General features: G+C 43.8%; 1 protein-coding gene across 1 annotated transcript in view; it reads right to left on the bottom strand.

Annotated features, from left to right (window-relative positions):
• Positions 1-15,816, bottom strand: part of lyplal1 (lysophospholipase like 1) — a 59,178-nt gene that overhangs the window by 8,913 nt on the left and 34,449 nt on the right. The window contains exons 2-3 of the mRNA XM_030394128.1: positions 15,364-15,463; positions 5,467-5,636 (exon numbers count right to left, since the gene is read on the bottom strand). Coding sequence (XP_030249988.1) covers positions 5,467-5,636; positions 15,364-15,463 — 270 coding nt within the window. The remainder of the gene's footprint in view (positions 1-5,466; positions 5,637-15,363; positions 15,464-15,816) is intronic.

Genomic DNA, 15,816 nt, shown 5'->3' with positions numbered 1-15,816 from the left:
TCACAAAAGTCAAAAATCGATTTTCTACATGTTAATTGACAACGTAATGGTGACGGAACGCAAGAGCCGGAACTCAGAAGTGCGGAAGTGCAGCGCCCGGACAGTTGACGGCATGCACACAAAAAAAACATGGGATGTGTCGTGAATGTCTGTACACAAACAACTCATGGGTGGAACGTCTGAGGCATTTGTTCACACCGAGCGGCGCTAGAGCAGCGTGGAGACCGCTTTTGGCTGTTAGCTGTTGGCTGATAGCTGTTAGCTGTGGCGTTGAGTGCGCAGTGTCCAGGTTAACTTGCGACACCTGTAACTAACTATCGGGTATTTCTGTCATTCCGCTGTGCGTTCAAATGGTTACTTAAAGCCATCGTTCCCAGCCGCATACATCGTTATTAAGCTGAATCCAAGTCGATGTGAAAACTGTACACTGTCATACAGCCTGCACAGTATGTTGAAATCCAGCCCGAACTCAGCGCGAGGTCAGTCAGCTGTGGCAAAGTGTGAGACGTCCAGATCAACCTGTGATACAAACACCTGTATCGACCCGTCGACCAGCTGCAGCTGTATTAATGTACTACATGTATGCTGCTACAGGCACACTTTTCTTTTCGTTCTTTGCAAAGCTGGATGTTTGCTAGCAAATGTAACCTTCCAGTTGACTTGCCACATTTCTTTCATTTGTTTTATTAATTAAATATAATGGAAGTATATTAAGTATGGATCATTACAAATACTTTGCTTTGAAAGTACCAAGTAGTCACACAGTGAGAAAAAAGTAGGAAGTGATGAGCAAACTCAGATTTAATTAATTTATTTTTTAAAAATCGTGCATGTAAATGTACATAAAAAACTTGCTGCATTGAGATGCATCGATAATCGATTTAGAATCGAATCGTTGACCTCTGAATCGGAATCGAATCGAATTGTGAGGTGCCAAGAGATTCCCACCCCTACAATACATGTTGGCATTCATGGTTCCCTCAATGAACTGTAGCTCTCCAGTGCTGGCAGCACTCATGCAGCCCCAGATCATGACACTCCCACCACCATGCTTAAAGCGAAACTCTCGCCAAAAAGCAACCGAGGCTTTATTTGGGATTGAATATGAGTCAAACCTTCGTGTGAAAGCATAATTACGATGAAAGAGGCACTTTTAAGATTTACCGTAGTTTCGGTTTTGGGCACGTTAATTTTGAACGGGAGTGCATGGGGCAAGACATGCTAGCATCAGAATCGCTATTTTTAGAACACTAAGAAGGCTCGACACAACATGAAACTTTGCTCGTAGCATCACCAGGGTCTCTACTCATGAACAAAAAGAACGTTTTTGAACTACTCACGTTAGCTGCTGCACCTCCTGCGCGTTGCCGTCATGGCAGGCAAAAAGTGTCGATCCCCGAGTGTGACCTGACAGGCACGCTTGAGGAGCGGTTCACCATTACTCTCCTGCCTGTCAGGTCGCACTCGGGGATCAAAATTTTTTGTCTGCCATGACGGCAACGCGCAGGAGGTGCAGCAGCTAACGTGAGTAGTTCAAAAACCTTCTTTTTCATAAACCTTCTTTTTCATAAACAAGGCCCAGGAGCAGGCGCTGGACTTGGCGTGGGACTCGGCCGGGCCTCTGACCGAGGAGCAGGCGCTGGACTTGGCGTGGGACTCGGCCGGGCCTCCGACCGAGGAGCAGGCGCTGGACTTGGCGTGGGACTCGGCCGGGCCTCCGACCGAGGAGCAGGCGCTGGACTTGGCGTGGGACTCGGCCGGGCCTCCGACCGAGGAGCAGGCGCTGGACTTGGCGTGGGACTCGGCCGGGCCTCCGACCGAGAAGCAGGCGCTGGACTTGGCATGGGACTCGGCCGGGCCTCCGACCGAGGAGCAGGGACAGGCCACGGCCGGGCCGCCGACCGAGATGCAGGGACGGGCCTCGGCCGGGCCTCCGACCGAGGTGCAGGGGCGGGCCTCGGCCAGGCCTCCGACCGAGGTGCGGGAACAGGCCTTGGTCGGGCCTCCGACCGAGGAGCGGGAACAGGCGCCATCAGGTCCGCCGACTGAAGGCCACTGGCAGGAACAGGCGCCATCAGGTCCGCCGACTGAAGGCCACTGGCAGGAACAGGCGCCATCAGGTCCGCCGACTGAAGGCCACTGGCAGGAACAGGCGCCATCAGGTCCGCCGACTGAAGGCCACTGGCAGGAACAGGCGCCATCCGGGCCGCCGACTGAAGGCCACTGGCAGGTGTCGACCGGGCCGCCGACTGAAGGCCACTGGCAGGTGTCGACCGGGCCGCCGACTGAAGGCCACTGGCAGGTGTCGACCGGGCCGCCGACTGAAGGCCACTGGCAGGTGTCGACCGGGCCGCCGACTGAAGGCCACTGGCAGGTGTCGACCGGGCCGCCGACTGAAGGCCACTGGCAGGTGTCGGCGAAGGACAGCAAAGGAGGGCGCCAGACCTCAAGGAGCCCGGACGACACCGAGAGCGGCACTTCCTAGGCAGGGAAACCTTGAAGGCCAGGCGGGTTCCCCAGAAAGGAGACGCCTCAGGACTGGCAGGCCCTGGGGTCGAGACTGAGGCCTGGGCTGGTAGCCTAGCTGTGGCTACGGCATGGGCTGGGGCTGGAGCTGAGGCATGGGTTTGGGCTGTGGCCTGAAAAAAAAGGTTGCTTGCAGCAATCTGCCGAGCCCTGCTGGTGGGGTTGGTGACAAAGTCCTGGTACCAGCGGATTATCTCCAGGCCATTTACTGCTGGGTCCATTTTAGGTCCGTTCATTCTGTCAGGCGGGGGGTTAAAGGGAAGAACTATGGAAATATAGGAGTTGGACCCAAACGCAGATAATCAGGGGACAATAGGCAGCAATGAGGGGAACGAAAGGCGAGCTTTAATAAAACTAAAGCTGAAGTACAAAAACAAAAAGGAGCAAGACCAAAAACGAGACAAAAGCAAAGTAGCAACCAAGAGAGCTAAACAAAGTGCAAACAAAAGGACAAAGTACAAAATCAAAAATGCAGATCGCAAAACTCAAAATCCAACACATACCATGAGACACGAAAGGAGGCAAGGCAGGAACATGGACAGGTGCATGAACAGACACTGGCAGAGACAATGAACGGACAAGGAGTGCAGGGGATTCACAGACTAAATACACAGACTAATGACCAGACAAGGAACAGGTGAGGAGAGAGGAGCCCAGGTGAGGTAACGAGAGGGAGGAGCATGGAGGACAAAACACTGACAGACAGAGGGAGACAGACTGCAACTAGGAAAATACACAGGAGAACTTAAAGGACACATGACACAAGAGGGCATGGAAAATCAAAACATGAGACACAAGACACACAACACATGAATACAGAGACATAAAACCAGAGTCATGACAAATGCTCGTGTTCATGAGTAGAGACCCTGGTGATGCTACGAGCAAAGTTTCATGTTGTGTCGAGCCTTCTTAGTGTTCTAAAAATAGCGATTTTGATGCTAGCATGTCTTGCCCCATGCACTCCCGTTCAAAATTAATGTGCCCAAAACCAAAACTACGGTAAATCTTAAAAGGGCCTCTTTCGTCGTAATTATGCTTTCACACGAAGGTTTGACTCATATTCAATCCCAAATAAAGCCTTGGTTGCTTTTCGGCGAGAGTTTCACTTTAACTGTAGGCAAAACACACTTGTACGCTTCACCTGGTTGCTGCCACACACACTTGACACCATCTGAACCAAATAAGTTTATCTTGGTCTCATCAGACCACAGGACACGGTTTCAGTAATCCATGTCCTTAGTCTGCTTGTCTTCAGCAAACTGTTTGCGGGCTTTCTTGGGCATCATCTTTAGAAGAGGCTTCCTTCTGGGACGACAGCCATGCAGACCAATTTGATACAGTGTGCGGCGTATGGTCTGAGCATTGACAGGCTGACCCCCCACCCCTTCAACCTCTGTAGCAATGCTGGCAGCACTCGTATGTCTATTTACCAAAGACAACCTCGGGATATATAACCTCGGGGGCGGCTGTAGCTCAGTGGGTAGAGCTGCTGGACTAGTGATCGGAAGGTCACTGGTTCGGATCCCTGCTCCCCTGGGGTGGAACTGAACTACATGCCGAAGTATCCTTGAGCAAGATACTGAACCCCCAAATTGCTCATGATGCGCAGTTGGCACCTGTGTGGCAGCCACTGCCATCAGTAAGGGTCCTGCAATGAGCTGGCGACTCGTTCAGGGTGTGCCATGAATACAGTCGCCCACAGTCACTGGATTTGGCCCCAGTAACCTCCCCTGAAAAAAGGGGAGATAAAAACATCTCCGCAACCCTCACGGAAAAAGCGGAAAAGAAAACGGAACGGAACAGAACCTCGGGATATGACGCTGAGCATGTGCACCATGGCGAGGCCTGTTCTGAGTGGAACCTGTCCTGTTAAACTGCTGTATGGTCTTTGCCACCGTGCTGCAGCTCAGTTTCAGGTTGTTGGCAATCTTCTTATAGCCTCGGCCATCTTTATGTAGAGCAACAATTCTTTTTTTCAGATAGTTATCAGAGAGTTCTTTGCCATAAGGTGCCATGTCGAACTTCCAGTGACCAGTATGAGAGAGTGTGAGAGCGATAACACCAAATTAAACACACCTGCTCCCCATTCACACCTGAGACCATGTAACACTAACGGGTCACATGACACCAGGGAGGGAAAATGGCTGATTGGGCCCAATTTGGACATTTTCACTTAGGGGTGTATTCACTTTGTTGCCAGTGGTTTAGACATTAATGGCTGTGTGTTGAGCTATTTTGAGGGGACAGTAAATTTACACTGTTATACCAGCTGTACATTGACTACTTTATATTGTAGCAAAGTGTCATTTCTTCAGTGTTGTCCCATGAAAAGATATAATAAAATATTTACAAAAATGTTAGGTGTGTACTCACTTTTGTGAGGCACTATAAATGACATGTTAGGTCTCTCTTAACCTGTCAGTGTTAGCAGCAGCTATTTGTGAACACACTTTGTTTGACTGTTTGAACTAGTAACCACAATATCACCTGACTCCTTAACAAACCTTTGCATGCAGCCACAAAAAAATCTGAATCATTTGTGTATTCTTGTGAATTCAACATTAAATCCAAACATGAAGTTGTTTGTTTTCTGTAAAAAGTGTTAGAAAACAAACCAGCCTGTCTGCTGACCACAAGTGGTCACTCAAAACACATGTTAAAGGCTTGAACAGACAGACTTACAGTAGATTGTCCTCTTGTAATCGGATCACTAAAGATGGATGTTAATACCAGGCCTGTAACTCCCCTAGCAACACAAACTTTGATTTGCACATATCCGTTTGTGCTCTCATTAAACCGATGGCATGCAGTGCGTTAATATGTGAGTTTCAGACATGTTGGCAGGGTATTTTTAAAGAGAGCAGCAGAGGAATCTGAGCGAAATGTTTAGGTTTTCACATGCATGCAGTAAACATTCAGTGAAACACAGATCCATACCGATTATTATCCGGTGTTTGGGGATCCCGGCGTTGACCTCATCCTGAATGATGGACCCTAAGGTGCTGCACATGGCATCTATGGACTCAAGGTGCTCCGGGCAGTCCCGTGAGATCTTGTAACGGTCAAACCAGACGGTAGACAGAGCCCCTCGCATAGGTGTGTATGGCCTGATGAGGGTCAGAGTTCACATGGCGGTCACAGGTGTGCTTGTAGCTTCATTACAAGCACACCTGCTTAGATAATCCATTAACAATACGTGCTATACGTCATTATTCTTTCTACATAAATGGGAAATATTATTCCTCACATAAAAGCGGACTTCAGACCCTGTTAAGGTGCCCAGTGGCGTGCTCCTATCATAAATAACATCAGCATACATGAGAAATTGTCTCACAATTCAGTTTTATACAGCTTATGCTCAGCAATGTTAACACAAGTCCGTCAGCTAGAGTCAACTGAATTCATTACTTCCAATCTTGTATTAGTCCAGAGCTGTAACTAAACCTCGACTCAGAGATCAGATGTCTTACTTGTCATTATATTGTTTCAAAATTAGACCGATAGTCAGCCCTGGCCAACCATCGGGGCCGATACTAAGCATTATTCTGATTATCTGTATCAGTGATTTTTCTGTCAGATTGCTAATTTGAATCAAAGTATTTGCTACTTTGGCTCTGACGCAGCATCCTCTCAGACAATGTTACAAACACAACACTATTTTATTATTAACAAATCAGAGTTAATAGCCTACAAGCACTACATTAAATCTGCAAAGTAACTAGAAACGAAATGTATGACATAAATGTAGTTGAGAGAAAGTATAAAGTAGAAGAAAATGGAAATACTCAAGTACCTGAAATTTGTACTTAAGTGCAGTACTTGAGTAAACTTTGACATACATATAACTTGTTATAGTACACACATTAGAGTTATCCATATTTAGGGACGGGTACCTTTCACATTTGAACCGATACGGTACTGATACTTGGTACCTGCGAATCAGTGCCGGTATATATCGGTACCTGTTTTCAGTACTTTTTTGCCTATATGTGTGGTAATTAAAGTTATTTTGTATATGAAAAAAATAGTCAAAACTTATGAATTTTGAATATTTATTTCTCAATAACATCAAGGAACTCCAACATAAAACTTAAGAGAACTTGAGAAAAATGTGTGTGGGGTGGGGTGTTGAAGTGTCTATCCATGGTCACATTGTGCTTGATTTTTGATGATCTAAGTACTAATAATAACAATCATGGTGACAAAAAATTTACAAAGTCTGCAAATCAAGATAAGAAACTGCAGCAGCTGTGAGCCTGCTTTCTTTTTTTTCAGCAGAATAGAGATATACTCCATGAAAGAACATTATAACATATGATATATAAAATAACATTTAATTATAGTAAAAAAAGAGCAAAGTTGCAGTGGGCTACTATTATAAATATGCACCATACATAGTTTCAATTATTATTATGTCATCGACTGCGGGGGATGAGGGTTGGGGTGGCAGGTTTGGGGCGAAAGGGGTTAGAACCCGCGGATTGCCGCTTGCTGCTATATTTATTATTAGGGTTCTAACCCCGAAGGGGTAGAACCCTTCTGGAATTGTGCCGGTTTATTATTATTATTATTTGTTGTCTGCCGCTTGAGCTCAAATTCCTGTGAGCTGGAATGGGCCAGAAATGTGAAACTTGACCCAATGATTGGAAATGATGTGTATCAACTTTCATTAAAATATGAGCCCAGTCAGCCAGATGGTGGCGCTGTAATTAAGGATTGAAAATGCATTTTTGGGAAGGCCACGCCCCTCAAACTGTAAGTCTGATTGACTTGAAATTTGACACACAAGTCCAGCTCCATGTGCTCTACAAAAAAAGCCAATTGGACCATCAAGCTCTGCCTACTTAGGTTTTTTTTGCTAATTAGCATAATGTGAAAAACAGTAAAATTAATAGAACTTGTGAAAGATTGACTCTATCGACACCAAATTCAGTATACGGCTTCGGGGGACGAAAAGACACATTTCTACTATAAATGAGCCAGATTGGACAAAAAACATGGCCGCCACGGACCAATGTATCTTCGCAATGGGCGGGGCTATGAAATGATTGGCCATAACTCCCACACCCTTTGTCCTATCATCACAAAACTTGGTGGGTAGGTTCACAACTGTACTGGGAATCTGCCTACCAAAGCATGTTGAGCTCAACCTATAGGGGGCGCTATAAATGCTACACATGCGTATCTCAAAGACCGTTGGACGGAATTTCACCAAATTTGGTATGCATGCTCTATGGGCGAGTATTAACTAACATCTTGAGTGCCATGTTGATAGGTGAAAGTGGGCGTGGCCTATTCGTCATTAACCATTTATGGCGAACTGGAAGGACCCAGAGACACGAAACTTGGTACGTTGAGTATAAATGACTTCCAAATGCTGCTACAAAAATTTGATCCCAATCCGTCAGATGGGGGCGCTATAACATAGGGTGTAAACTTCGAAAGGCTTTCCCCGCAAAGCCATTAGAGCTATTGACTTGAAATTTTTCATACACGTCCTGCTGATAGTCCTCTACAAAAATGCCTCATGCACCACAAAAGCTGCTATTACAGATTTTTTGCTAATTTGCATAACGTTAAAAACAGTAATATGAATAGAACTTTTGAAAGATTGACTCCATCAACAATAAATTTGCTATACAACTTTGGGGGATGAAAAGACAGGTTTCTATTATAAATGAGCCAGACTGGACAAAAAACATAGCCGCCACGGACCAATGTATCTTCGCAATGGGCGGGGCTATGAAATGATTGGCCATAACTCCCACACCCTTTGTCCTATCATCACAAAACTTGGAGGGTAGGTTCACAACTGTACTGGGAATCTGCCTACCAAAGCATGTTGAGCTCAACCTATAGGGGGTGCTATATATGCTACACATATGTATCTCAAAGACCATTAGATGCAATTTCACCAAATTTGGTATGCATGCTCTAGGGGCAGGTATTAACTAATATCTTGAGTGCCATGTTGATAGGTAAAAGTGGGCGTGGCCTATTCGTCATTAACCATCATTGTTTGCGTTTTATTCATTTATGGCGAGCTGGAAGGACCCAGAGACACGAAACTTGGTACGTTGAGTATACATGACGTCCAAATGCTGCTCCAAAAATTTTATCCCAATCCGTCAGATGGGGGCGCTATAACATAGGGTGTGAACTTCGAAAGGCTCTCCCCACCAAGCCATAAGTGCTATTGACTTGGAATTTTTCATACACGTCCTCCTGTTATTCCTCTACAAAAAAGACTCATGCACCACGAAAGCCGCCATTAGAGATTTTTTGCTAATTTATATAACGTTAAAAACAGTAAAATGAATAGAACTTTTGAAAGATTGACTCTATCAACACCAAATTTGGTATACGGCTTCGGGGGACGGGCAGACACATTTCTACTATAAATGAGATAGATTGGTTAAAAAACATGGCCGCCAGGGACCAATGTATCTTCGCAATGGGCGGGGCTTAGAAATGATTGGCCTGAACTCCCACACCCTTTGTCCTATCATCACAAAACTTGGTGGGTTGGTTCAAAACAGGACTTGGAATCTGCCTAACAAAGCATGTTGGGCTCAAGCTATAGGGGGCGCTATGAATTCCATTAGCATGTAGCTGAAAACCCAATTTGGAGAAATCTGGGGCTTATCATGGCAATGTGTCGCACAGATCTTTGAGGAACACGGCAGCCGATGTCATTGACTGCAGGGGATGAGGGTTGGGGTGGCCGGTTTGGGGCGAAAGGGGTTAGAACCCACGGATTGCCCCTTGCGGCTATATTTATTATCATTTGTTGTCTGCCGCTTGAGCTCAAATTCCCGTGAGCTGGAATGGGCCAGGAACTTGAAATTTGGCCCAATGATTGGAAATGATGTGCATCAACTTTTATTCAAATATGAGCCCAGTCAACCACATGGTGGCGCTGTAACTAAGGCTTGAAAATGCGTTTTTGGGAAGGCCACGCCCCTCACACCATAAGTCTGATTGACTTGAAATTTGACACACAAGTCCAGCTCCATGTGCTCTACAAAAAAAGCCTCTTAGACCATTTAGCTCCGCCTCTTAGATGTTTTGCTAATTAGCATAATGTTAAAAACAGTAAAATGAATAGAACTTTTGAAAGATTGACTCTACCAACACCAAATGTAGTATACGGCTTCGGGAGATGGGCAGACACATTTCTACCATAAATGAGCCAGATTGGTCAAAAAACATGGCAGCCACGGACCAATGTACTTTCGCAATGGGCGGGGCTTAGAAATTATTGGCCATAACTCCCACACCTTTTGCTCTATCAACACAAAACTTAGTGGGTATGTTCACAACAGGACTGGGAATCTGCCTACCAAAGCATGTTGAGCTCAACCTATAGGGGGCGCTATAAATGCTACACATGCGTATCTCATAGGCCATTGGACGGAATTTCACAAAATTTGGTATACATGCTCTAAGGGAGAGTATTAAGTAACATCTTGAGTGCCATGTTGATAGGTGAAAGTGGGCGTGGCCTATTCTTTGTTAACCGTCATTCTTTGCGTTTTATTCATTTATGGCGAGCTGGAAGGACCCAGAGACACGAAACTTGGTACATTGAATATAAATGACATCTAAATGCTGCTCTAAAAATTTGATCCCAATCCGTCACATGGGGGCGCTATAACATAGGGAGTGATCTTGGAAAGGTTCTGCCCACCAAGCTATGAGTGCTATTGACTTGAAATGTCTCATACACGTCTTCCTGATAGTCCTCTACAAAAAAGGCTCTTGCACCACAAAAGCCGCTATTACAGATTTTTGGCTCATTTGCATAATGTTAAAAACAGTAAAATGAATAGAACATTTGAAAGATTGACTCTATCAACACCAAATTTGGTATTTGGCGCCGAGGGATGAAAAGACACATTTCTACTATAAATTAGCCAGATTGGTCAAAAAACATGGCCACCAGGGACCCATGTAATTTCGCAATGGGCGGGGCTTAGAAATGATTGGCCATAACTCGCACACATTTTGTCCTATCATCACAAAACTTGGTGGGTAGGTTCACAACTGTATTGGGAAACTGCCTACCAAAGCATGCTGAGCTCAACCTATAGGGGGCGCTATAAATTCCATTAGCATATAGCTGAAAACCCAATTTGGAGAAATCTGGGGCTTATCATGGCTATGTGCTGCACAGATCTTTGAGGAACACGGCGGCTGATGTCATCGACTGCGTGGGATGAGGGTCAGGGTGGCCGGTTTGGGGCGAAAGAGGTTAGAACCCGTGGATTGCCGCTTGCGGCTATATTTATTATTATTATTATTATTATTAGCAGTAGTACTATTTTTCTGCATATTCTTGACTTTGAATGGGAGCATCTGTAACGCTGCAGTTTCTCGTCAGGCATCAATGAAGTATTTCTGATTCTGATTCATATATTATGAAGTCAGTTATTTAAACTTAAATTTATTTAAACAAGTTGACAGTATTGTAGAAAGATGTCACATTTACATGTCAGGATCCAGTTATTATAGACACAGATTAAATATTTAACTGTCATGTATCATCACAGTAACAGCGTTACATACATTGGCAGCTATAAACACTTGTAAAAACATTATAAAAATACATATTGTGGTTTGGTGCGGACCTGTACACTGAACGTAGTTAATGTTTATAGTCATCAGAGAACGTTACGTTGTTTTTGGTTCGTATCTGTTTCCTGAATATATCCGTATATGTGTGAATGTGTAAATGAGAGGCAGTAACTTACGGCACTTTGTAGAAGTGAGCTTTATAAAGTTCACTTCATTGACGCGTATTAGTTCACGGGGCTGAGCTGCCTCCTCCAATATGGCGGCGACATCGACGTACGGTCAAGCGCTCAATGAGGCGTCTATGTATTTATGTCTATGGTGCGACCCACAGCCAGGGAGTTTCAAAACCAGGAAACAGCTGATCACAGCAGTCAGTCCATCACTTCATCCGCGGACGTCAAGATGAGCAACTGGACAGCCGCTGAGATCCAGGGGATGCTAGCGTCTCCTCGGTCTCTGTAGCTGTCTTCGTTGTCCGCTTGTTTCGTAGGGGCAAGCTACTACCGGTCGCTACTTTCAAATTAAAAGCCCCCCGCTAAGAACCCAGTTCTAAACTCCAATGGGGTGCAATGTAAAGCTCGTATTTTGAAGACAAATTCGTTGTCTTTCTGACAGAGAATGCAACGTACTTTACGTTCAGTCCATGTCACGTCCATAACCCCCCCCCCCCCAAAAAAAACCTCTCCGGTTCTACGCGATTCACGTGAATGACCCAACTGACGGAGAAAACGGCAAAAAGCAACAAGTTGGCAGGTATGTGACTGTGTCCCCAGCTGTGGAGAATACTCTCTCAGACGGAGTGGAAGTAATCACGTAATCACGCTCTTCTGCGTCCACTGCCGTCGCTGCGACTTCCGCTCTAACTGACGCCTGTGAAGGTGCGTTCAGGTACCAAAATGTGGTACCGATTGACTTGACGTGAATCGATACTCGGTACTTCAGGGGGAATTCGGTTGGTACCAATAAAAGTACCAAATTCGGTACCCATCCCTATCCATATTTCAATTTAGTAATTTAATATTACAGTATTTGTCACCTCCCAGGCTCCGTAGGCTACTATTACCACAGCCTACTTGGTTATACACTGGACTTTCCCCTGTAAGAATGCAGCTTCACTAGGGCTGGGCGATATGGCTGTAAAATGTGTTTTCATAGTGTTTCATATCAGTCGATATCGATAATTATTAATTTTTTTTCAACCTATTTGAAATAAGACGTTTTTTTTAAAATTACCCTTTAAATCGTGACTACTGGTGAGATTTTTGAAAAAAAAATTTTTTTTCAGGATTTCAGAATCAGAATCTAAGACATGAGACAAAATAGTGTAGAAGTTGCTGCTTGACAATATGTTAACCTCTTGAACATTAGAGAACACTGGGTGAACCTCAGCAAAGTTGCGGCTGGACCCGAGTGAATATCCACTGAATATCCAACCTGAAACTAACTTCACCCCTGTTTGATGAGTCACCTGTTGCAACCTTTGAATAGTATGACGAGGATTTCAGTCACTCAACTTGAACGGTGACTTGTAGAAATTATACAAATAGCAGCAATGACAATAAAAATCGATTTCAAGATAACTTAGGGTGTAGTGCTTTCACTGTGTGCAACTTAAATTCGCCATTCGCCCGTGATATTAAACCGACAAAAATCATGTCAGCAGCACTGAAAATCCAGCAGAATGCATATAGGAGAAACACTGTCCGAAATACTGCTATACGGGTGATGTGACCTTTCCTCTCAGCGTTTCCTCTAGGATTTTTTTAAACCGTGGGGAAGGTCTCTCCGAGTGGAAGAGGGGTGGTGACGACGACGACGGCAACATGAATTTTGAAATGTGAAACTGAATGTTTTTCTAAATACATTATTTACTATAGGGTTTCCGGTACATGGCTTGAAAATAATAATTGCAAATAGGATCTTGCAGTATCACTAGGCCAAAACAACAAACACAACAACAACAAATTAAAGATATAAGTTAAATAACTAAACTAGTCTATACTGAATACCTCAACCTCCTTCTCTGCCTCTCCTCTTTTCTCTCCTCCACTCACCTCCTGCACTACTTCTGCCTGTGCTCTTATCTAATATAATATTGGGAAGTGTTAAATTCGTTCACATCACCAATACCACGCAGGTAATGTTAGGAATATTTAAATATTACACTTATCATGGTACACATCATTATCATTTCTATTGACTTGAGGGAATAACATCACAACAATAAGTCAAGAACATTGAGCCTCTCCTTTATGTAAGGTTACCTGACTCTCTTCCTCTGGAACCTTTCTCTTCTTTTGAAAATAGTTTAATATACTCATCTGAAAATGTAACCAGAAAAGAGTCATGGCAGAAAATTACCTGGGCATTACCTAAGCTAACGTTATGTCGTGCTGTTCAAAACGTGTATCTGAAACGTAACAGGTTTCCTCTATCAATAGAAAATTAAGTTTTACAGTTAAAAATTAATTAAAATAATTAAAATAATAAAATATTAAAATAATATCTCTCTCTACTGTATAACCAAAGACTCGACATGCTTTATTAGGCCTAAAGTAATCTCTCTTTAACAAGTGTCAATGGTGCAAAAATAAAATAAAAATAAGAATCTCTCTGAAATAATGATAGAAATAATGCGTATCCTGTATTAACCAATCAGTAACACATTTATCAGGATTTTTTATGTAGCCTAATCCATCTATACATTAGGGTCGTTTTCACTGGTTTGAACAAAACTGTATATAGGCCTATAGAAATATATAACCTAGCTTAGGTACCTTTCTTTCTCCCTTTTCTCTCCCTCCACGTCGGACTGTTGTCTCTACTCTCTTCGTCTTTCGCGCGCCGCAGCTAGACAGGCAGGTGGTGACTCCGGTGTTGGTTTTTCAAAATATGGGTAGGCTATTTGCAGCGTAGCGTCACATTTCATGAAAAACACCATGTTTTGTGCCAAAATCACATCTCATACAATAATTTACATTAATATAAACATAAATCAACATAAAAACAAGGTTTTAAAAAACCCAAAAAACATTATTCTGAAGGTGTGGCGGCTTTTATTTTGCCGTGGCGGTGTGCCACAATCAATTACATGTAGAGGAAACCTTGCCTCTTATATCCACAATTTCCTCTCGCGCTGTCACACTCATTTTTCTCCTTTCACTCAAACCGTTCTTTTTGTTAAAGCAGTAATGAGGCACGATGGCAAAACATGAAAGTGCTACCGTGCATGTCACTCAACAGGTTGTTGCTAGGTTACGAGGGAGTGAGTTTGTTCATGCCACCAACCTTGCTTAGCTGGGCCGGGACAGGTCGAGAGGCTAAAGCCCTTCCTCTGCCTACATCCCCCAGAATAGGGGTGTCAACGTTTACAATTTTTTCTACATGTGTAAACGGGGCTTCTAACCGACGTGTACCTGGTTACACATCGGAGATTTATGATCTCTTTCTATTGCAGTTGCGGTAGCACTGATGCCAGCAGCAGTCTCTCCCTCCAACTTGTTCGGGTGTTTCCATCGCATGTGGTTTCGCATGGATCCTGTACTGTTGTTGTAAGCCAACTTTGCCTGACATAGCCTACTCTTAACTTGATTTCCACTGGCAGTTTGTTCAAAAAACTGCCACACAGTGCTCCGCTTGTTGACCGCCGCCATCGCGTCCCCGAGTCAACTTGAAGTGACGCGACACTGGCTGTGGCTGCAGGTTTTTTTTATTTTTTATATCAACATAACATTGTGCCCCATTCATCTATTATGTATGCGGATAACTGCACTAGTGGGAACATTTAAGTGCATAGTTAGTTAATGTTACTAGCTGAAGCTTTCAGGCAACATTATCACCCCTAAAAATACAATATATATGTTGGTGAGAAATGAATGAGGAGGAAAAAAAAAAAAAAAAGATGTGTAAACGGTTATTGATTTTTCTAAACGGTTATGATTTGTTATCCGTGTACCCGTTTACATGTGTAGATGTTGACACCCCTACCCCAGAATACCTTGTGGTTCTGGATCAGGGTTTTCTTCCTGTTTTTTTTCTAACAGAGTTCAGTAAAATTATTGAATGTTCTATTGAACGTATTTTCTATTGATATTGATCACGTGTCTATCACGATAGATATCGTTATTGTTTCATCGCCCAGCCCTAAGCTTCACTGAGAAACAAATACCTATATTTGAGTTCAGAGAAACAATTTTCTGAAATACATTATTTGAGTAGACTAGCAGACTCACCAGGTTCAGTCAACTGTAGACCTACCTTGCTGGAGCTGTTGGGTAAATAACTCTGATGTGGCTGAAGGCCAGATCCGGCACTATAACATCTCGAACCCAGGCTCTCAGTCCCTGGCCAGTGTCACCTAGACGTGAAAATAAAACAAAAATAAGAATTAAGACTACACACAGTTGTAATGCTGGCCAATCAATTGTACCTTATGTATTACACTTGGATAATGACAAAGTGTCAGCTCAGTTATTTTTCATACACTACTTAATGGCAGCTTGTATCTCAACAAGCCTGGTTGATAGTGATGTTTGTGTCACTATGAAGACCAGCAGCTCAATCAAAGTAGATATAATAGAGATATACAACACATATGACTGCAGCTCTGATTGTGTTAATAGAGCCAACCACTCCTTACAATAATGAAGAATAAAGATGGCAGTTAGTTGTTATTACTGTTGACAATCCTTTAGTTTAAGAACAGTAGAA

This window comes from Sparus aurata, chromosome 17, assembly GCF_900880675.1.
Source record: "Sparus aurata chromosome 17, fSpaAur1.1, whole genome shotgun sequence".
NCBI lineage: Eukaryota > Metazoa > Chordata > Actinopteri > Spariformes > Sparidae > Sparus > Sparus aurata.
Note: the sequence above shows the minus strand (reverse complement) of the source record. Positions and strands in the feature narration are given on the sequence as shown.